This window comes from Scatophagus argus, chromosome 5 (genome assembly GCF_020382885.2).
Source record: "Scatophagus argus isolate fScaArg1 chromosome 5, fScaArg1.pri, whole genome shotgun sequence".
NCBI lineage: Eukaryota > Metazoa > Chordata > Actinopteri > Scatophagidae > Scatophagus > Scatophagus argus.
In genome coordinates this window covers 4,164,063-4,186,890 of record NC_058497.1, presented here as the reverse complement: position 1 = coordinate 4,186,890, position 22,828 = coordinate 4,164,063, and the positions used below count along the sequence as shown (strand labels likewise).

The window sequence follows — 22,828 nt, the reverse complement described above, 5'->3', positions numbered from 1 at the left end:
TTTTTGTCGAAGTGACGTCATTCGTGGTCTCTGGAAAGGGTATAAATAGCGCAGCTGCCAGTTCATATGCGGATCCACCTCGAGTAATGGTGCTTGAGGTAGCCGGCTGAGATTCTCACCAGTCTGCTCGTCAGCTGGGTGAATCTTGCAAGAGGCTAGTGGCCTGGTCCAGACCAGGACACGGGATTGGGCGGTTGGGAGGGCGGCAGGGCCGCTGATGGTGTCACGCGTGTGACCCTATTTTTTCCCCCACCTCGTGTCTCAATATCATGTGGCAAAAGCAACATTTCAAAAACTTGAGAAAAGCTCAAGAAAAAAAGGCTTAATGAGCAGTGATGAAACATTGCTGTTGGTGCAGGGGCGGACAAAGTGCATGCCGTGGTCATCAGCTCGAAAGCTGAGATCTCCAACCCAGAAGACCAGCCTGAAGTCATGAGCTATTTTTGTTATTTTGTGGGGGGAAAAAAATTACATCTTCTTCTTTGGTTCAGCCTACTGAGAAAAGAAGGCCACAGGTTTTGACACACATTTTAATCCACCTCTTATAGAAAGAGTTTTACACATCAAAGTCTGCTCACATGTTTTGGAGACTATGAGTGCAGATGTGAAATGAAGTGTGTAAAGCCTTATGGCTTCAGAACGACTTCGTTCTTCGGTCCGAACCCGTCCGAATCCAAATGAACCAATTTTTTCCAAAGGCCCGTCAGGCTCGGCCAAAGATCTTCAGCTGTGTGCAACTGCATGAGGGTTGCATCTTAGTTTGGAAACGCGTGGAGAAACCATATGAGCAGATCTTTTGCGCCACCTTGTGGCAGCGACACAAAGCACCACCATGCAGGTGCCCGAACCAGTTTCACTTTCTGTTGTGCTGAATTGAAACGATAAACTAAAGTTAGAAACTCCAGATTAAACTTCTGCTGTTGTTATCCAAAGATTTCCATCCATGGATAAGAAGGAAGCAACGCGCACATGCGGACAGTGGTGAGAGCTAACTTCATGTGATTTTTTTGAGACGTGACACACCAAATTACATTTTAAAAGTCTGATTGTTTAGGGTCGCTCGACTCAATGGAAAGAGAAAATACTGTAACATGTAAACCGATATGGACATTTTACAAATCGGCCGAAATTTGCCTAATTTAGATGGCTGACAAACACGTTACAAGCTGCAGCAAAGTGGGGTAAAGTCTTGTTAGTCCATTATGTAATTAACATTGTAAGAAATCAAAGATCCTAACATTGTGCCGGTGAATATCCGATTCCAATGCCATGTGCATAACATAATAAGGGCTAATCATCCAGGACAGTGGACAGATGGAAACATAATGTTGATACATTCCTTTTAATTGAGATGTTTTTTTTTATCTGTGATGTGTCTTATTTACAAGGACAATCGGACCTGTTTTACAACTTGATTCAGCACGCTGAACGTTTTCCCCAAACTAACCGGTGTCATCATAAGTAGGAAGTAGTGCCTTTATTTACGGAGCACCTTTAAAAACAGTGTAGACAGGACACTCAGCAAAACAATGTGTCCCACCCAGTCGCAATAAGGACTGACAAAGGTCATGGCGCGCCTCATGATCCTCTGATCTGTTCAGTTTTATTGGGGCTTTATAGTATATTGTAAACCAGAGGATTCACTGCATGGTACAATTAATACTTGAGAAAACATTTTATTGTTGACATTGTCATTCACTTCAGTTCAAACAATATATCAAAAGATTTCTCAGCCAGTAACCATGAGGAATGTATGTATGAAAGTTATTGGTTTGTATGGGGGTTGAATCCCATTTGACTGAATGAATGAAATGTATTTCACAGTAGCCAACAATGCACACATTGCAAATGAAACTAATCAATTTATATGATTATCTGAGCATTTATGATTATATGTGTCCGGGTGTTTTTTTACATATTAAAACAAATTTCCGGCTTTTTCAGTTGTTTAGGAAAATGTTGTAATGCTGTTTTGTTCTGAAGCTCCGGAAGTATTTTGTGGACTAAAAGTCTTAACCAACTTTCTCAAAGCGTGGGGGCAATTAGATAACGAGTCAATGTTCAGTTCTGGATGAATTGTTTTTCTGATGAAAGTTGTTCTTTGGCTCAGGCAATGCAGTCATTTCTGCCCCAAGTGCTGATTTGTCTTAGAGGAAGTTATCTTCTTCATTACTGCCACGTTCTCAAGCAAATACTTCATAGGAAAAAGTGGATATAGGAATTTCTTGACATGAATCATGACAAATAGGAGTAAATTTACTGATATCAAAAATAAGAAAACAACAAAATAGAAAACAAAACAAGATAACAAAAAAAGAGAACATGAACAACTCCCTGGTTTCAGTAGATCCACAGTGTTAGATTAAATCTGATTATAATACTGTAACGGAAACCTGTCTCTCACCTGTTCCGTCTCTAAAGCAGCCACTTTTCCCATGAGCTTCCTGTTCTCATCCTGCTGGCTCTGTACAGCTGAGCTCAGAGATCCCACTTGCAGCTGCCAATCACAAGATCACAGTCCACCAAAATGGACGGATATCAGTGCTATGAGCAGCAGGTGAACATATAGGGTATAATAGGTATTATATGTGGTGGGACATAGTCTAACCAGTCCTACCTTGGCCTCACTAAGTTGGGTCTCCAGACATCTTTTTTCATCCTCCAATTTGGTGACAACAAGACGCAACTGGTAGCCAAGAAAACAAAGGACAGGAAGGACTGTTTTACTTCTTGGTACAACAGTATCGATCATGCAAAGAGTAGTATTCCATTTGTTGAATATACCTGATTTTTTGAACACTCCAGGTCCTTGCTCATTGCTGCCTCCTGTTTTTTGGCCCTGGCCAGTTTCCCCTGTAGCCTGCCAATGGTTCGCTCCAGTAGGTCCTTCTGGGTGACCACTGTGTCTCGTGTAGAGGAGGAGCTCCGCAGAAGCTGCGCATGTTCGCCTTTGAGCTGCTCTCTGGATAGAGACACATTTTTCTCTAAGGTCCTCCCAAAAACACACTTTTCTCAGTATGTTTTTTTTTTAATTAGACTATTTCGTGTCCAAAACACATCACTAGCATCTCAACACTGAGACCATTGAATGACACCAAATGTCTCCACAGAATATCAGACTCATATCAGCGATTGATAACAGTGAAAGTAGGGACTCAAGTGAAAAAAAATGAAAGAGACAGGAGACAGATGTCTCCCTCATGACAGCTGATCACAGTCTTTGCTGTTGTTCCGTCTGGTTGGGAGAGGCTCGTTTAAAAGACGAATGATGTCAAATTTGAAGAATTGCAGATATGCATCCTTTACCTTTTACTTGTGTCAAAAAATTAGAAAAAGATCAGAAAACAACAACTGCAGTCCAATACTTATATACTATAATCCAATACTTAAAATATAATAAATATCAAAAATGTGAACTACAAAAAAAGTTTAAAAAGTTCCAGATGTAAATGTTTCTTTGACTGCCAAAGAGTTCAGACTTTCAAAATAACAAGCAAAGTAGTTTTGTTTAATAAATGGACACATTCTTGACACTGGACAAACCAAAAGTCAACATGCAGCCCCATCTGCTGTTCAAACCCGAAAAAGATAACTTGGAACTCAATACTAACCATGCTGACTCCAGGGAGGCTGTGCAGTTTTGCATTCCTTCCACATATCCTGATTAATAACAACAACTGCTATAATCATGTTCATATTTATATCAGTTCACTGTCCAGTCTTGTCACAGATAAATATGTTTTATTTATCTCAGATGCTCATGTGAGTGTTAAAATTAAAAGTTGTATTTTGTTCACTTACGAACAGTATGTCACTGAGTCAGTAACAATCATGGCCATTGAGTATTTACAGGCAGATGTCATCAGTTAAAAGTGTGAGGTTGGAGTGTCAAACCTAAGAGACTCACAGCTCCAGCTGCAGGCTAACTTTATGTGTTAGCGCCCCCTGCAGCTCACTCTGAATGCTGCATCTGGCTGCTTCCAACAGCAGGTTTTGTTCTTGAAGTTGCCTGATCACGTCAGTCTGCTCGGCCTGAAAGACACCGAGACAAGAGAGAATTATGCTTTTTGGTCATGTTTTTGTTTGTGTGTGTGTTTGGGGGGGCTGCTTTTCATTTTCCAGTGTGAGTGAATGCAGAGCAAAACTGAGCTGGGAACACTGACTCTGCAGCTGCTGATTCAGAGTCTATTTATAATCATATGGAATATATGGAATATAACACTCATTATTGGATTTCCATTAGTTTATAATCACCTGAAACTACAAAACTGTTGTGTATTTTTTTTTTACTTAGAACAAGCCTTTCATATCTACAGGGGGAGAAAGTCCTCTTCCATGGAGTCTGCCGTGTTTCTACAGTAGCCCACAATGGACAAACCAAACACTGACACTTAACAAGGCCTTTACGGTTTTGTCTTTTTGCAGAGTGACACAAGGAATGTGCAATTTGGATGACTGAAAGGCCCTCTCTGGAGTCAGTGTTTGGTTTGTCTGTTCTGGGCTTCTGAAGAGACATGAAACAGTTTCCCACTGTCTGTCCAAGACCTGACGAGGAGAGAAAGATCCCTGTAAGGCTCCTGACCTGGTCTCTGTCGGCAGCAGCTCTCAGCTCTTTGCCCTCCCTCAGCAGGTTATTGTTTTCTGTCTGCTGCCTCTGAAGGGTCGCACGAACACCCTGAATACAAAACACACGTGCAATATTCACAGACAGAAAAACAACATAACATTAACAGATGCACATACATAAGAGAATTTAATGTAGACAATTTCATTCACTGATCTGTCTCCACTCTCTCTACTTACTTTCAGTTCAGTTTTCAACTCAGACACAAGGGAGTCCTTCATCGCTGTAAAAATCAAACAGAAAGATGCAGTTTAACATACAAACATCACATGCAGCACTGGGAAATAAAAGTAAAAAACATAAATGTGTATTTGTGAAGTAGCTGACAAACATTATCATTAAGATCACATTGAAAACTACAGTACACTGCCCTAATGTCATGTCACTCATTGTTTCACTGTTTTATTTTGTCTTTTTAAATTAAATTTAGATCTAAATTTTATTTAAATCTAATTAAAAAAAATTTTTTCTACTTTTTGTATTCATTGTGCAGCTTCTCACCTCAGAATTTCCCTACACACAGTGTATGAATGTATGAAAAGAAATCTCAGCCTTTACACTGCAATTTGCAAGGCAGGCTTTTGGGGAAAGCTGACAGCACTCTGTCACAGTCTGTGTGTCTGTCAATCAAACATAACTGCAGCTGGGGATCACAGGGAAACAGCAAACCTGGCTCTGTTCAGAGTTTAAAATATAAATTAGCCTACCAACATTTGTAAAGCTGAGTAAAATCACTGAGACTTAGACTTTTGGTCAGACATAGTAAGCAACTTGGAAGATGTCACCATGGCGCTGAGAAACCGTGGTAGACATCTTTCACTATTTTCTAGTTGTGGTCACTGTGTGATTCAGGATACATAATATGAGCTCAGAACAACTATCAGGCTGATGAGAGAGACTCTGACTACACCGCATTGCAAGTGACCAAAAGAATTCAGAATCATTTCTGGACTTGGCTGGCAACTAGTCAGATATACTGTTACTTGTACTTTGTTTTTAAAAACCCAGCAACAGCAGGGTCATAGCACAGCCATGGCTGACTGGTTTTGTATCCCTTGATCCACTAACCTGTCTGTTCTTTGAACAGCTGACAGTGACCCTCCAGCTGTCCGCCTCTGTCTCTCTCTTCCTCCAGTTGCTGGCGGCCTGTCTGGACCTCCACACGCAAGGCCCAGCAATCCGACTGCAGCAACAAAGCCTGGGAGGCCAGAGTCAGACAACAAGTCAGCTGCTGTTTACACATGATCATCATCCACCACCTGTCTTACAATGTACCTGTTTCCTCTCCACCTCCATCACTCTCTCCATCTCCTCGGCCCGCTGGAGGAGTTCGCTGTAAGATTTCATGGCTTCAACAGAGAGGGCAGACTCCTGCCTCATCTGTTCTTTCATCTGATCCCAAGAAAGCTTTGTTGAGATGGTTCAATTTCAGTTGGTCCTGGCTTATTAAATGCATGTCTGCATGCCTGTGGGCAAATGGGGATAAAATGGCTAATAAAAAAGTCTAAATGAAAATAATTATTCACTCACCTCCAGCAGTTTGCGGCACATCTCTGATTTGAAAACCTTTAGCTCCTCGGCAGCCAAAGCCACATTTATCTAGAGTGGAAGACAAAAAGGGAATAATCACAACCCATGACATAATAATAATTTTTTTGGGTTTTTTTTAATCAATTTGAAATACCCAGATTGTTTTTTAAAAAATAAACCTGTATATTTAAAAAGATCTTCACACAGATTTTACATCCCCTTGCACTTTTTCACACTTGTTGTGCATTAGTGTTTTCATCTGTATTCCAAAATAACAGACATTAAATCCCCAGATTTTTTTTGTTTTTTCTCATTTTTACAGTCCCCTTGTATTGAAAACACAATATATTTTGTGAATATATTTACAAAATCAAATGCTGTCCCCAGCACCATCATCTATCACTGATTAAAGGAATAGTTCTAAAATTAGCTCACATTATAAAAAAAAACCTCACATTATACATTAAAACTCACATATTAGTTTTTTTTTAATCCATACAAATATCTAATTGTTAAGGTTGTGGTTTTCTAGAGGATTATGTGCTGCAGTACTCCTTGTCAAGGTGAAGGCAACTAGAGGAGACTCCAGGAAGTCACTGCTCCTGGCTAATAGATCCCCCTGTTTAATGTCTTTATGATAAGCTAAGCTATCCAGCAGGTGGGTCTGAGTACATTTTCAGCATTCTGACCCAGAACACAGTAGAGGCCAGAAAGAGACCTCTGAAAGACAGACCTTCAGCAGTTTATGAAATGTGTTAAATCATCTGAAGGTACACTTGTACGTGAAAATGGGGAGTAAAATGTCAACATTAACAAGAAGAATGATGGACAAAACTATAACGCCACAAGATATAATATGTAAACATAATATAATAATATAAGTGAATCACACCCTGGCAGCAGTAGCAGTCTGCACTGTGTCCTCCAGCCTCTGCACCTGTGCAAGAGCTTCATCTCTCTCCTGGTAAGCCTGCTGAAGGTGGTCCTGGAGCTTCACCAGATACAAATTCCTACATCCATTGCAAGTCACTACTTTTTCTGGCGTATGATCCAATTTTAAGAACCAATATTTTAATATATGAGGATCACTGCTCGCCATTATTCCATATGTTGAGCTCGATAACTTGCAAATTATGTCAGACCAGGCATTGTTTAAAAAGTGATAAGTAAAACCTAAAGATTAATTCTGAATTAATATACTGTTTATTGCATTGTGTAGGACTACAGATAGATTGCTGGTACTAATCACTATACTGTATGTCTTTTTGCAGAGAGGATATTGCATTAGTCGTCTTAATAAAGGATTTGCTACTGGCTAGTTTACATTTTGAACTGGTCTTATTTTTAATTTCACTCTTTTAAGCTTTCTGTTTATCTGCAATTGACTCCTGGCAGCTGAAACACCTGAATTTCCCTCTGAAGGATTACTTTATCTGATTTTATAACTAACGACCAATAACTAATTAAAAGTAATATCAATAATTAAATTACGTGTTTTCATACTCAGTCTTCATGCCGAGTATGATAATAATATCTAACATGAGTGTTTACGCAACTCTGGTTGTGATGCTGAGCTGTTCTGAGCTGTTTTGTGTCGCACACAGTCAATCTCAGCTTGGAAACACGTGGAGAAACCACATGAGCAGATCTTCTGCGCCACCTTGTGGCAGCGACACAAAGCACCACCACTTCTCTTTCTGTTCTGCTGAATTGAAACGATAAACTTCAGTTAGAGACTCCAGATTAAACTTCTGCTGTTGTTATTCAAAGATTTCCATCCATGGATAAGAAGGAAGCCAAAGGGAGCCGAAACCTAAAGAAAAACTCAAGAAAAAAAGGCTTAATGAGCAATGATGAAACATTGCTGTCCAGGAGAAAACTCCGGAATGAAAGCTAAAAATATTCTGCCATTTTATTTTGAACGGCTTTGTCACTCAAAAATTCAAATGCATATCTTTTCTGACTCATGTCAACATTACATGTCAACAAATACTGAAGTTCTCTCCGCAATAATTCAACAGTTGTAGCACTTGGAACATGAAAAATGATTTCAAGCTTTAAAAACACTTCTTCTTCTATTTGACATTTTGTTGCAGCTCCAGCTGTCCCGATTGAAACGCCATCCATGTCAAATCAGGCCAGACATTATTGTTTAACACACTGTGGACCGTCAAACTGTTTAAATTCCCAGTGATCCCGTGATGTTCTGCATATTACTCATATTTAGAAAGTCGGGACTTCCACTCACTTGTGATTTTCGCTGCAAATTGGACCAGATGAGAATAAAATCAAGGTTTAAAAACGCAGCGACAATCAGCATATGTGCCCTTAATGTGACGACCGTGGCCCAAATGACTGACTGCAGCAATGACTGATGCGCAGTCAGGTGTGTCGCAATTTAACTGTTCGCAATTTTCTTTTCTAGTTGCTTTTACTTGAGCCTTTTCTGGTATTCAGGGTTTGATAAAACAAGACTTAAATTACACATTATAATCACAAGAAAACGAGCTCCATAAATAATATAACATGCACCTTGAGTCAGAATCGTTCTTGCCCAAGTGTGTTCTGGCATACGGGTAACCTCATCACCATGGTTACAGTGACGTCGCCCAGTTTATCTAAAACCTCGTCGCCCCCTTCTCTAAAACTCTCGTTTTTGTCGAAGTGACGTCATTCGTGGTCTCTGGAAAGGGTATAAATAGCGCAGCTGCCAGTTCATATGCGGATCCACCTCGAGTAATGGTGCTTGAGGTAGCCGGCTGAGATTCTCACCAGTCTGCTCGTCAGCTGGGTGAATCTTGCAAGAGGCTAGTGGCCTGGTCCAGACCAGGACACGGGATTGGGCGGTTGGGAGGGCGGCAGGGCCGCTGATGGTGTCACGCGTGTGACCCTATTTTTCCCCCACCTCGTGTCTCAATATCATGTGGCAAAAGCAACATTTCAAAAACTTGAGAAAAGCTCAAGAAAAAAAGGCTTAATGAGCAGTGATGAAACATTGCTGTTGGTGCAGGGGCGGACAAAGTGCATGCCGTGGTCATCAGCTCGAAAGCTGAGATCTCCAACCCAGAAGACCAGCCTGAAGTCATGAGCTATTTTTGTTATTTTGTGGGGGGAAAAAAATTACATCTTCTTCTTTGGTTCAGCTCACTGAGAAAAGAAGGCCACAGGTTTTGACACACATTTTAATCCACCTCTTATAGAAAGAGTTTTACACATCAAAGTCTGCTCACATGTTTTGGAGACTATGAGTGCAGATGTGAAATGAAGTGTGTAAAGCCTTATGGCTTCAGAACGACTTCGTTCTTCGGTCCGAACCCGTCCGAATCCAAATGAACCAATTTTTTCCAAAGGCCCGTCAGGCTCGGCCAAAGATCTTCAGCTGTGTGCAACTGCATGAGGGTTGCATCTTAGTTTGGAAACGCGTGGAGAAACCATATGAGCAGATCTTTTGCGCCACCTTGTGGCAGCGACACAAAGCACCACCATGCAGGTGCCCGAACCAGTTTCACTTTCTGTTGTGCTGAATTGAAACGATAAACTAAAGTTAGAAACTCCAGATTAAACTTCTGCTGTTGTTATCCAAAGATTTCCATCCATGGATAAGAAGGAAGCAACGCGCACATGCGGACAGTGGTGAGAGCTAACTTCATGTGATTTTTTTGAGACGTGACACACCAAATTACATTTTAAAAGTCTGATTGTTTAGGGTCGCTCGGCTCAATGGAAAGAGAAAATACTGTAACATGTAAACCGATATGGACATTTTACAAATCGGCCGAATTTTCCTAATTTAGATGGCTGACAAACACGTTACAAGCTGCAGCAAAGTGGGGTAAAGTCTTGTTAGTCCATTATGTAATTAACATTGTAAGAAATCAAAGATCCTAACATTGTGCCGGTGAATATCCGATTCCAATGCCATGTGCATAACATAATAAGGGCTAATCATCCAGGACAGTGGACAGATGGAAACATAATGTTGATACATTCCTTTTAATTGAGATGTTTTTTTTTATCTGTGATGTGTCTTATTTACAAGGACAATCGGACCTGTTTTACAACTTGATTCAGCACGCTGAACGTTTTCCCCAAACTAACCGGTGTCATCATAAGTAGGAAGTAGTGCCTTTATTTACGGAGCACCTTTAAAAACAGTGTAGACAGGACACTCAGCAAAACAATGTGTCCCACCCAGTCGCAATAAGGACTGACAAAGGTCATGGCGCGCCTCATGATCCTCTGATCTGTTCAGTTTTATTGGGGCTTTATAGTATATTGTAAACCAGAGGATTCACTGCATGGTACAATTAATACTTGAGAAAACATTTTATTGTTGACATTGTCATTCACTTCAGTTCAAACAATATATCAAAAGATTTCTCAGCCAGTAACCATGAGGAATGTATGTATGAAAGTTATTGGTTTGTATGGGGGTTGAATCCCATTTGACTGAATGAATGAAATGTATTTCACAGTAGCCAACAATGCACACATTGCAAATGAAACTAATCAATTTATATGATTATCTGAGCATTTATGATTATATGTGTCCGGGTGTTTTTTTACATATTAAAACAAATTTCCGGCTTTTTCAGTTGTTTAGGAAAATGTTGTAATGCTGTTTTGTTCTGAAGCTCCGGAAGTATTTTGTGGACTAAAAGTCTTAACCAACTTTCTCAAAGCGTGGGGGCAATTAGATAACGAGTCAATGTTCAGTTCTGGATGAATTGTTTTTCTGATGAAAGTTGTTCTTTGGCTCAGGCAATGCAGTCATTTCTGCCCCAAGTGCTGATTTGTCTTAGAGGAAGTTATCTTCTTCATTACTGCCACGTTCTCAAGCAAATACTTCATAGGAAAAAGTGGATATAGGAATTTCTTGACATGAATCATGACAAATAGGAGTAAATTTACTGATATCAAAAATAAGAAAACAACAAAATAGAAAACAAAACAAGATAACAAAAAAAGAGAACATGAACAACTCCCTGGTTTCAGTAGATCCACAGTGTTAGATTAAATCTGATTATAATACTGTAACGGAAACCTGTCTCTCACCTGTTCCGTCTCTAAAGCAGCCACTTTTCCCATGAGCTTCCTGTTCTCATCCTGCTGGCTCTGTACAGCTGAGCTCAGAGGTCCCACTTGCAGCTGCCAATCACAAGATCACAGTCCACCAAAATGGACGGATATCAGTGCTATGAGCAGCAGGTGAACATATAGGGTATAATAGGTATCATATGTGGTGGGACATAGTCTAACCAGTCCTACCTTGGCCTCACTAAGTTGGGTCTCCAGACATCTTTTTTCATCCTCCAATTTGGTGACAACAAGACGCAACTGGTAGCCAAGAAAACAAAGGACAGGAAGGACTGTTTTACTTCTTGGTACAACAGTATCGATCATGCAAAGAGTAGTATTCCATTTGTTGAATATACCTGATTTTTTGAACACTCCAGGTCCTTGCTCATTGCTGCCTCCTGTTTTTTGGCCCTGGCCAGTTTCCCCTGTAGCCTGCCAATGGTTCGCTCCAGTAGGTCCTTCTGGGTGTCTCGTGTAGAGGCAGAGCTCCGCAGAAGCTATGCATGTTCGCCTTTGAGCTGCTCTCTGGATAGAGACACATTTTTCTCTAAGGTCCTCCCAAAAACACACTTTTCTCAGTATGTTTTTTTTTTAATTACCGGTAGACTATTTCACGTCCAAAACACATCACTAGCATCTCAACACTGAGACCATTGAATGACACCAAATGTCTCCACAGAATATCAGACTCATATCAGCGATTGAGAACAGTGAAAGTAGGGACTCAAGTGAAAAAAAATGAAAGAGACAGGAGACAGATGTCTCCCTCATGACAGCTGATCACAGTCTTTGCTGTTGTTCCGTCTGGTTGGGAGAGGCTCGTTTAAAAGACGAATGATGTCAAATTTGAAGAATTGCAGATATGCATCCTTTACCTTTTACTTGTGTCAAAAAATTAGAAAAAGATCAGAAAACAACAACTGCAGTCCAATACTTATATACTATAATCCAATACTTAAAATATAATAAATATCAAAAATGTGAACTAAAAAAAAGTTTAAAAAGTTCCAGATGTAAATGTTTCTTTGACTGCCAAAGAGTTCAGACTTTCAAAATAACAAGCAAAGTAGTTTTGTTTAATAAATGGACACATTCTTGACACTGGACAAACCAAAAGTCAACATGCAGCCCCATCTGCTGTTCAAACCCGAAAAAGATAACTTGGAACTCAGTACTAACCATGCTGACTCCAGGGAGGCTGTGCAGTTTTGCATTCCTTCCACATATCCTGATTAATAACAACAACTGCTATAATCATGTTCATATTTATATCAGTTCACTGTCCAGTCTTGTCACAGATAAATATGTTTTATTTATCTCAGATGCTCATGTGAGTGTTAAAATTAAAAGTAGCTGCAGGCTAACTTTATGTGTTAGCGCCCCCTGCAGCTCACTCTGAATGCTGCATCTGGCTGCTTCCAACAGCAGGTTTTGTTCTTGAAGTTGCCTGATCACGTCAGTCTGCTCGGCCTGAAAGACACCGAGACAAGAGAGAATTATGCTTTTTGGTCATGTTTTTGTTTGTGTGTGTGTTTGGGGGGGCTGCTTTTCATTTTCCAGTGTGAGTGAATGCAGAGCAAAACTGAGCTGGGAACACTGACTCTGCAGCTGCTGATTCAGAGTCTATTTATAATCATATGGAATATATGGAATATAACACTCATTATTGGATTTCCATTAGTTTATAATCACCTGAAACTACAAAACTGTTGTGTATTTTTTTTTTACTTAGAATGAGCCTTTCATATCTACACCGGGAGAAAGTCCTCTTCCATGGAGTCTGCCGTGTTTCTACAGTAGCCCACAATGGACAAACCAAACACTGACACTTAACAAGGCCTTTACGGTTTTGTCTTTTTGCAGAGTGACACAAGGAATGTGCAATTTGGATGACTGAAAGGCCCTCTCTGGAGTCAGTGTTTGGTTTGTCTGTTCTGGGCTTCTGAAGAGACATGAAACAGTTTCCCACAGTCTGTCCAAGACCTGACGAGGAGAGAAAGATCCCTGTAAGGCTCCTGACCTGGTCTCTGTCGGCAGCAGCTCTCAGCTCTTTGCCCTCCCTCAGCAGGTTATTGTTTTCTGTCTGCTGCCTCTGAAGGGTCGCACGAACACCCTGAATACAAAACACACGTGCGATATTCACAGACAGAAAAACAACATAACATTAACAGATGCACATACATAAGAGAATTTAATGTAGACAATTTCATTCACTGATCTGTCTCCACTCTCTCTACTTACTTTCAGTTCAGTTTTCAACTCAGACACAAGGGAGTCCTTCATCGCTGTAAAAATCAAACAGAAAGATGCAGTTTAACATACAAACATCACATGCAGCACTGGGAAATAAAAGTAAAAAACATAAATGTGTATTTGTGAAGTAGCTGACAAACATTATCATTAAGATCACATTGAAAACTACAGTACACTGTCCTAATGTCATGTCACTCATTGTTTCACTGTTTTATTTTGTCTTTTTAAATTAAATTTAGATCTAAATTTTATTTAAATCTAATTAAAAAATTTTTTTTCTACTTTTTGTATTCATTGTGCAGCTTCTCACCTCAGAATTTCCCTACACACAGTGTATGAATGTATGAAAAGAAATCTCAGCCTTTACACTGCAATTTGCAAGGCAGGCTTTTGGGGAAAGCTGACAGCACTCTGTCACAGTCTGTGTGTCTGTCAATCAAACATAACTGCAGCTGGGGATCACAGGGAAACAGCAAACCTGGCTCTGTTCAGAGTTTAAAATATAAATTAGCCTACCAACATTTGTAAAGCTGAGTAAAATCACTGAGACTTAGACTTTTGGTCAGACATAGTAAGCAACTTGGAAGATGTCACCATGGCGCTGAGAAACCGTGGTAGACATCTTTCACTATTTTCTAGTTGTGGTCACTGTGTGATTCAGGATACATAATATGAGCTCAGAACAACTATCAGGCTGATGAGAGAGACTCTGACTACACCGCATTGCAAGTGACCAAAAGAATTCAGAATCATTTCTGGACTTGGCTGGCAACTAGTCAGATATACTGTTACTTGTACTTTGTTTTTAAAAACCCAGCAACAGCAGGGTCATAGCACAGCCATGGCTGACTGGTTTTGTATCCCTTGATCCACTAACCTGTCTGTTCTTTGAACAGCTGACAGTGACCCTCCAGCTGTCCGCCTCTGTCTCTCTCTTCCTCCAGTTGCTGGCGGCCTGTCTGGACCTCCACACGCAAGGCCCGGCAATCCGACTGCAGCAACAAAGCCTGGGAGGCCAGAGTCAGACAACAAGTCAGCTGCTGTTTACACATGATCATCATCCACCACCTGTCTTACAATGTACCTGTTTCCTCTCCACCTCCATCACTCTCTCCATCTCCTCGGCCCGCTGGAGGAGTTCGCTGTAAGATTTCATGGCTTCAACAGAGAGGGCAGACTCCTGCCTCATCTGTTCTTTCATCTGATCCCAAGAAAGCTTTGTTGAGATGGTTCAATTTCAGTTGGTCCTGGCTTATTAAATGCATGTCTGCATGCCTGTGGGCAAATGGGGATAAAATGGCTAATAAAAAAGTCTAAATGAAAATAATTATTCACTCACCTCCAGCAGTTTGTGGCACATCTCTGATTTGAAAACCTTTAGCTCCTCGGCAGCCAAAGCCACATTTATCTAGAGTGGAAGACAAAAAGGGAATAATCACAACCCATGACATAATAATAATTGTTTTGGGTTTTTTTTAATCAATTTGAAATACCCAGATTGTTTTTTAAAAAATAAACCCGTATATTTAAAAAGATCTTCACACAGATTTTACATCCCCTTGCACTTTTTCACACTTGTTGTGCATTAGTGTTTTCATCTGTATTCCAAAATAACAGACATTAAATCCCCAGATTTTTTTTGTTTTTTCTCATTTTTACAGTCCCCTTGTATTGAAAACACAATATATTTTGTGAATATATTTACAAAATCAAATGCTGTCCCCAGCACCATCATCTATCACTGATTAAAGGAATAGTTCTAAAATTAGCTCACATTATAAAAAAAACCTCACATTATACATTAAAACTCACATATTAGTTTTTTTTTAATCCATACAAATATCTAATTGTTAAGGTTGTGGTTTTCTAGAGGATTATGTGCTGCAGTACTCCTTGTCAAGGTGAAGGCAACTAGAGGAGACTCCAGGAAGTCACTGCTCCTGGCTAATAGATCCCCCTGTTTAATGTCTTTATGATAAGCTAAGCTATCCAGCAGGTGGGTCTGAGTACATTTTCAGCATTCTGACCCAGAACACAGTAGAGGCCAGAAAGAGACCTCTGAAAGACAGACCTTCAGCAGTTTATGAAATGTGTTAAATCATCTGAAGGTACACTTGTACGTGAAAATGGGGAGTAAAATGTCAACATTAACAAGAAGAATGATGGACAAAACTATAACGCCACAAGATATAATATGTAAACATAATATAATAATATAAGTGAATCACACCCTGGCAGCAGTAGCAGTCTGCACTGTGTCCTCCAGCCTCTGCACCTGTGCAAGAGCTTCATCTCTCTCCTGGTAAGCCTGCTGAAGGTGGTCCTGGAGCTTCACCAGATACAAATTCCTACATCCATTGCAAGTCACTACTTTTTCTGGCGTATGATCCAATTTTAAGAACCAATATTTTAATATATGAGGATCACTGCTCGCCATTATTCCATATGTTGAGCTCGATAACTTGCAAATTATGTCAGACCAGGCATTGTTTAAAAAGTGATAAGTAAAACCTAAAGATTAATTCTGAATTAATATACTGTCTATTGCATTGTGTAGGACTACAGATAGATTGCTGGTACTAATCACTATACTGTATGTCTTTTTGCAGAGAGGATATTGCATTAGTCGTTTTAATAAAGGATTTGCTACTGGCTAGTTTACATTTTGAACTGGTCTTATTTTTTAATTTCACTCTTTTAAGCTTTCTGTTTATCTGCAATTGACTCCTGGCAGCTGAAACACCTGAATTTCCCTCTGAAGGATTACTTTATCTGATTTTATAACTAACGACCAATAACTAATTAAAAGTAATATCAATAATTAAATTACGTGTTTTCATACTCAGTCTTCATGCCGAGTATGATAATAATATCTAACATGAGTGTTTACGCAACTCTGGTTGTGATGCTGAGCTGTTCTGAGCTGTTTTGTGTCGCACACAGTCAATCTCAGTTTGGAAACACGTGGAGAAACCACATGAGCAGATCTTCTGCGCCACCTTGTGGCAGCGACACAAAGCACCACCACTTCTCTTTCTGTTCTGCTGAATTGAAACGATAAACTTCAGTTAGAGACTCCAGATTAAACTTCTGCTGTTGTTATTCAAAGATTTCCATCCATGGATAAGAAGGAAGCCAAAGGGAGCCGAAACCTAAAGAAAAACTCAAGAAAAAAAGGCTTAATGAGCAATGATGAAACATTGCTGTCCAGGAGAAAACTCCGGAATGAAAGCTAAAAATATTCTGCCATTTTATTTTGAACGGCTTTGTCACTCAAAAATTCAAATGCATATCTTTTCTGACTCATGTCAACATTACATGTCAACAAATACTGAAGTTCTCTCCGCAATAATTCAACAGTTGTAGCACTTGGAACATGAAAAATGATTTCAAGCTTTAAAAACACTTCTTCTTCTATTTGACATTTTGTTGCAGCTCCAGCTGTCCCGATTGAAACGCCATTCATGTCAAATCAGGCCAGACATTATTGTTTAACACACTGTGGACCGTCAAACTGTTTAAATTCCCAGTGATCCCGTAATTTTCTGCATATTACTCATATTTAGAAAGTCGGGACTTCCACTCACTTGTGATTTTCGCTGCAAATTGGACCAGATGAGAATAAAATCAAGGTTTAAAAACGCAGCGACAATCAGCATATGTGCCCTTAATGTGACGACCGTGGCCCAAATGACTGACTGCAGCAATGACTGATGCGCAGTCAGGTGTGTCGCAATTTAACTGTTCGCAATTTTCTTTTCTAGTTGCTTTTACTTGAGCCTTTTCTGGTATTCAGGGTTTGATAAAACAAGACTTAAATTACACATTATAATCACAAGAAAACGAGCTCCATAAATAATATAACATGCACCTTGAGTCAGAATCGTTCTTGCCCAAGTGTGTTCTGGCATACGGGTAACCTCATCACCATGGTTACAGTGACGTCGCCCAGTTTATCTAAAACCTCGTCGCCCCCTTCTCTAAAACTCTCGTTTTTGTCGAAGTGACGTCATTCGTGGTCTCTGGAAAGGGTATAAATAGCGCAGCTGCCAGTTCATATGCGGATCCACCTCGAGTAATGGTGCTTGAGGTAGCCGGCTGAGATTCTCACCAGTCTGCTCGTCAGCTGGGTGAATCTTGCAAGAGGCTAGTGGCCTGGTCCAGACCAGGACACGGGATTGGGCGGTTGGGAGGGCGGCAGGGCCGCTGATGGTGTCACGCGTGTGACCCTATTTTTCCCCCACCTCGTGTCTCAATATCATGTGGCAAAAGCAACATTTCAAAAACTTGAGAAAAGCTCAAGAAAAAAAGGCTTAATGAGCAGTGATGAAACATTGCTGTTGGTGCAGGGGCGGACAAAGTGCATGCCGTGGTCATCAGCTCGAAAGCTGAGATCTCCAACCCAGAAGACCAGCCTGAAGTCATGAGCTATTTTTGTTATTTTGTGGGGGGAAAAAAATTACATCTTCTTCTTTGGTTCAGCTCACTGAGAAAAGAAGGCCACAGGTTTTGACACACATTTTAATCCACCTCTTATAGAAAGAGTTTTACACATCAAAGTCTGCTCACATGTTTTGGAGACTATGAGTGCAGATGTGAAATGAAGTGTGTAAAGCCTTATGGCTTCAGAACGACTTCGTTCTTCGGTCCGAACCCGTCCGAATCCAAATGAACCAATTTTTTCCAAAGGCCCGTCAGGCTCGGCCAAAGATCTTCAGCTGTGTGCAACTGCATGAGGGTTGCATCTTAGTTTGGAAACGCGTGGAGAAACCATATGAGCAGATCTTTTGCGCCACCTTGTGGCAGCGACACAAAGCACCACCATGCAGGTGCCCGAACCAGTTTCACTTTCTGTTGTGCTGAATTGAAACGATAAACTAAAGTTAGAAACTCCAGATTAAACTTCTGCTGTTGTTATCCAAAGATTTCCATCCATGGATAAGAAGGAAGCAACGCGCACATGCGGACAGTGGTGAGAGCTAACTTCATGTGATTTTTTTGAGACGTGACACACCAAATTACATTTTAAAAGTCTGATTGTTTAGGGTCGCTCGGCTCAATGGAAAGAGAAAATACTGTAACATGTAAACCGATATGGACATTTTACAAATCGGCCGAATTTTCCTAATTTAGATGGCTGACAAACACGTTACAAGCTGCAGCAAAGTGGGGTAAAGTCTTGTTAGTCCATTATGTAATTAACATTGTAAGAAATCAAAGATCCTAACATTGTGCCGGTGAATATCCGATTCCAATGCCATGTGCATAACATAATAAGGGCTAATCATCCAGGACAGTGGACAGATGGAAACATAATGTTGATACATTCCTTTTAATTGAGATGTTTTTTTTTTATCTGTGATGTGTCTTATTTACAAGGACAATCGGACCTGTTTTACAACTTGATTCAGCACGCTGAACGTTTTCCCAAAACTAACCGGTGTCGTCATAAGAGGAAGTAGTGCCTTTATTTACGGAGCACCTTTAAAAACAGTGTAGACAGGACACTCAGCAAAACAATGTGTCCCACCCAGTCGCAATAAGGACTGACAAAGGTCATGGCGCGCCTCATGATCCTCTGATCTGTTCAGTTTTATTGGGGCTTTATAGTATATTGTAAACCAGAGGATTCACTGCATGGTACAATTAATACTTGAGAAAACATTTTATTGTTGACATTGTCATTCACTTCAGTTCAAACAATATATCAAAAGATTTCTCAGCCAGTAACCATGAGGAATGTATGTATGAAAGTTATTGGTTTGTATGGGGGTTGAATCCCATTTGACTGAATGAATGAAATGTATTTCACAGTAGCCAACAATGCACACATTGCAAATGAAACTAATCAATTTATATGATTATCTGAGCATTTATGATTATATGTGTCCGGGTGTTTTTTTACATATTAAAACAAATTTCCGGCTTTTTCAGTTGTTTAGGAAAATGTTGTAATGCTGTTTTGTTCTGAAGCTCCGGAAGTATTTTGTGGACTAAAAGTCTTAACCAACTTTCTCAAAGCGTGGGGGCAATTAGATAACGAGTCAATGTTCAGTTCTGGATGAATTGTTTTTCTGATGAGCAACTCTTGCTTTAAATGACAACATTAAATCGCTAATATCTATCAAGATCCACATGCATTTTGTGTTTTACATACTGGTTCTGTTACTTTACTTACTGTTATAGAAAACATAAAACTGTGAAAAACAGGACAGGATTGTTGCCTTCTGCTCATTTATGACCCCCAGCAGACGCTAAATCCATCGGTGACTAGTTGATACTTTTTAAAATAATATTATTATTTAGAAAGAAAATACATAATCCATATATGAAAGACAGGAGATGACACTCTCCTTCTCCCTTAAAGCCACAGAGAGGTTGCAGAGGCCAACTTTGCTCTGCATGAAATGCACTGCCACCGCTTCTTATGTCTGTGTGCAGACTGTGAGGAGGCAGTTCCCAAAGAGCACCTGGACCAGCACAGAGAGGAACAGCACACCCAGGTAGACACACACACACACTCACTCAGTGGTGTTTCTATCACTTTTGGGGACATTACATTGACTTACATTAATTTCCTGGAGGTTTAACCAACTCCTAACCATAGCAATAAACATTACTTACCTTAACCTAACCCTAACATGAGCCTAACCTTAAAGCAAGTACATCCATCCACCCATCCATCCATTTTTGTATTCCGCTTTTTCATCAGGGTCAAGAGGTGGGGTTCCCCCTTGACTGGTTGCCAGGCAATCACAACAGTGCTGACTCACAAAGACAGACAACCATACATGCACACACTCACACCTCGGGGGAATGTAGAGTAGCCAGTTAACCTAATGTGCATGTTTTTGGGATTGCGGGAGGCACAGGGAGAACATGCAAACACCACACAGAAAGGCCCAGACCGGGATTCGAACCTGGAACCCTCTTGCTATGAGGCGACAGTGCTAACCACTTTGTAAACTGATTTTTGTCCCCACAACTACAGGATTATATGCACACACACACACACACACGCACGCATACCAAATAATGCTGTAATCTTTGGAGGTTTTCAACTCTTTTTGTTTGCAGGTGAAATGCTCCAAGTGTAACCAGAAGATGGAACGTCGGTACCTCATGGACCATGAGGTATGTCTGGTGGGACTGTTGGTGCTGTGTGCCTCAACGTAAAATATTCCTAATGTAACATATTATTATTTATTGTGTTTATCTTGTCACTTTTGACAAAAAGGACAACTCTTCAGCACTTTATAAGCAAAGACATTTGACTGTTGAGAAGACAGCGAGAGTAACAAGACCCTAATAATGTCATGGTGATGTCATCAGGATTAGAATAATGACCCAGGCTATCTAATTTGTAGTCAAAATTAAAAACAGTATGTGCCCCAGGATGCGCATTTATCAGCATGGCTGCTCTGTCTCCCAGTCTGATGAGTGCGTGGAGCGTCTACAGAGCTGTCAGTTTTGCGAGCTAGAGCTGCCATGGAAGGAGCTGGACGAACATCACCTGGTCTGTGGGAGTCGCACAGAGCTCTGCGGGGACTGCGGCCGCTATGTCACCAAGAGGGACCAGCCCGAGCACAGCCTGACCTGCTCAGCTAGTGACAATGGCTCAGGTCCTCCTGAAACTACCAGCAAACTACCACCAAACAACAGTAAGGGAATGTAAGCTTGGCTTCGGCACAAACCCCCCGTTAACTTCCACAGAACTTCTTTCTTAATTTAACTAAGCCTGTTTTCTTTTCACAGCAGAGGCAACAGTGATTTGTGACAGATGTTCAGCACCATTTCCAGCTAAGGATATAGAGGAACATAAGGTAAATGTTTTGTTTGTTTTTTTATTTTATAGAAAGAATTCCTAAAACTTAACATGGGTTATGTATTGTTTATTTGTTTTGCTGTCAGATGTAATGATGTTTTGTGAAGAGCCTACATGTCTGTTGATTGAACTGAGAAAGTTGTGTTTTACTGCTGAGGAATTCAGCCATAAGAGAAAAAATGTGTCCTTTCAATCCTAATTGATGTCTCACTTTAAGCCCAAATCCACTGTACAGAGTTTTTTTTAAGCCTTTGTCTTTATCCCCCAAACCAGCTGGAGTGTGTTAAAGCGGGCAGCTCTGTGGATGAGGAGGATGAGCCAGAGGAGGAAGAATTGACAGATGTGAGAGATTTTTCTGGATGGGAGCGCACTTATTGGCTAAACAGTGCCTATAAGGCAACCTCCCTGTCACACAGACCCAGCAGGGGTCCCAGGGCTGATACAAGTGACCCAGATGAGATCAGCACCTGCCCCCACTGTCATCTGGCCCTGCCCCTCCCCACACTTCGTTGGCATGAGGTAACATTCCTGCGTCACTCATTTGTGTATAGAATGTTAAAATGTTCCTATGGTAAGAGGTTTTCCCCTCCTCTCTGTGTGTTTTTAGGTGAAGTGTCAAGTCCACATTCTCATGAAATAAAGAAGAGAGCTCCTCAGAAGGGATAAGCTGCTGTACAAGCTTTTGATCAGTGTGTCATTACCAAAGAGATCAAAAACGAGCATTTGGGCTGGGGAAATGTAATTTTATTATTAGCCTATTTTAGTTTTCATGCTTAAATCTTTACTTGAGGGTTTACATTAGGGGTGTGCAAAAATATCAATATGGCAATGTATTGCGATACTTCTTTTCACGATATACTACATCAATTTCTGACTCCAACAATCGATTAATAAAATAATAAAATAAAATTTTTACATTTTCACTGAACTATGCTGAATATCGCAATAAATTACAATATTACAATATATCGTGATCGTATTGTATCGTGACAAATGTGTCGTGATATGCATCGTATTGCGAAGTCCTTGCCAATACCCACCCCTAGTTTACATTTTGTTTTCTCTCATAAACATGACTTTGACACTCCTAAGAACTTCCTTTTGTTGAATACAGCTACTAAAATGTAATGCTGTCTAAAAAACTGAATGTAATGTTTGAGTTCAATATCATATTGAACAATTTTCACAGTACACATTGATCAGATGATGCTTATGTCACCATTAACCTTAAGATGTACACATCAAAGTCTAAACTGCCTTCATTTTAAGTAAATATACTCAAATACATGTAACATACTGCAGAAATGAGTTTTTGTGACATAGAGACCCTGTCTCTCAAGCCTGGGTCTTATTAGAAGAGGGAAATCATTCTGATATATAGTTCAGAAAACAGTTTAAATTGTTATCATTATCATTATATATATGTGTATATATATATATATATACATACATGACTACATCTGGTGCACATTGCTTCTGCTCATTTTTTCACTTCTCATATCCTACAAATTGTTAGG

The 22,828-nt window shown here is 40.2% G+C and overlaps 1 protein-coding gene and 2 long non-coding RNA genes across 5 annotated transcripts; all 3 read left to right on the top strand.

Moving 5' to 3' along the window:
• The first annotated feature begins 502 nt into the window (after positions 1 to 502).
• Positions 503 to 7,472, top strand: LOC124059855. The gene is made up of 2 exons (XR_006843453.1): positions 503 to 981; positions 4,426 to 7,472. It is a non-coding gene; the product is annotated as an uncharacterized LOC124059855 (long non-coding RNA).
• A 1,816-nt stretch (positions 7,473 to 9,288) lies between these two features.
• LOC124059857 lies at positions 9,289 to 16,138 on the top strand. Of its 3 annotated transcripts, none has more exons than XR_006843455.1 (3): positions 9,289 to 9,787; positions 13,097 to 13,301; positions 14,431 to 16,138. It is a non-coding gene; the product is annotated as an uncharacterized LOC124059857 (long non-coding RNA). The 3 variants fall into 3 exon arrangements; XR_006843456.1 differs by having other exon boundaries at positions 14,383 to 16,138; XR_006843454.1 differs by having other exon boundaries at positions 13,097 to 16,138.
• Positions 16,139 to 17,961: 1,823 nt separating this feature from the next.
• Positions 17,962 to 22,458, top strand: xaf1 (XIAP associated factor 1). The gene is made up of 7 exons (XM_046388443.1): positions 17,962 to 18,458; positions 19,854 to 19,989; positions 20,564 to 20,620; positions 20,919 to 21,147; positions 21,242 to 21,309; positions 21,585 to 21,830; positions 21,919 to 22,458. Exons 1-7 carry the CDS (start codon positions 18,421 to 18,423, stop codon positions 21,949 to 21,951), a joined length of 807 nt encoding a protein of 268 aa, XP_046244399.1. The 5' UTR covers positions 17,962 to 18,420; the 3' UTR covers positions 21,952 to 22,458.
• The last annotated feature ends 370 nt before the right edge of the window (positions 22,459 to 22,828 follow it).

Bases quoted from the DNA above. Each gene is read 5' to 3' on its own strand.
- xaf1 (XM_046388443.1), top strand. From the start codon at position 18,421: ATGGATAAGAAGGAAGCAACGCGCACATGCGGACAGTG. The intron at 19,990-20,563 runs GTAGACACACAC...TTTTGTTTGCAG, and splicing joins GAGAGGAACAGCACACCCAG to GTGAAATGCTCCAAGTGTAA. The intron at 20,621-20,918 runs GTATGTCTGGTG...TCTGTCTCCCAG, and splicing joins GGTACCTCATGGACCATGAG to TCTGATGAGTGCGTGGAGCG.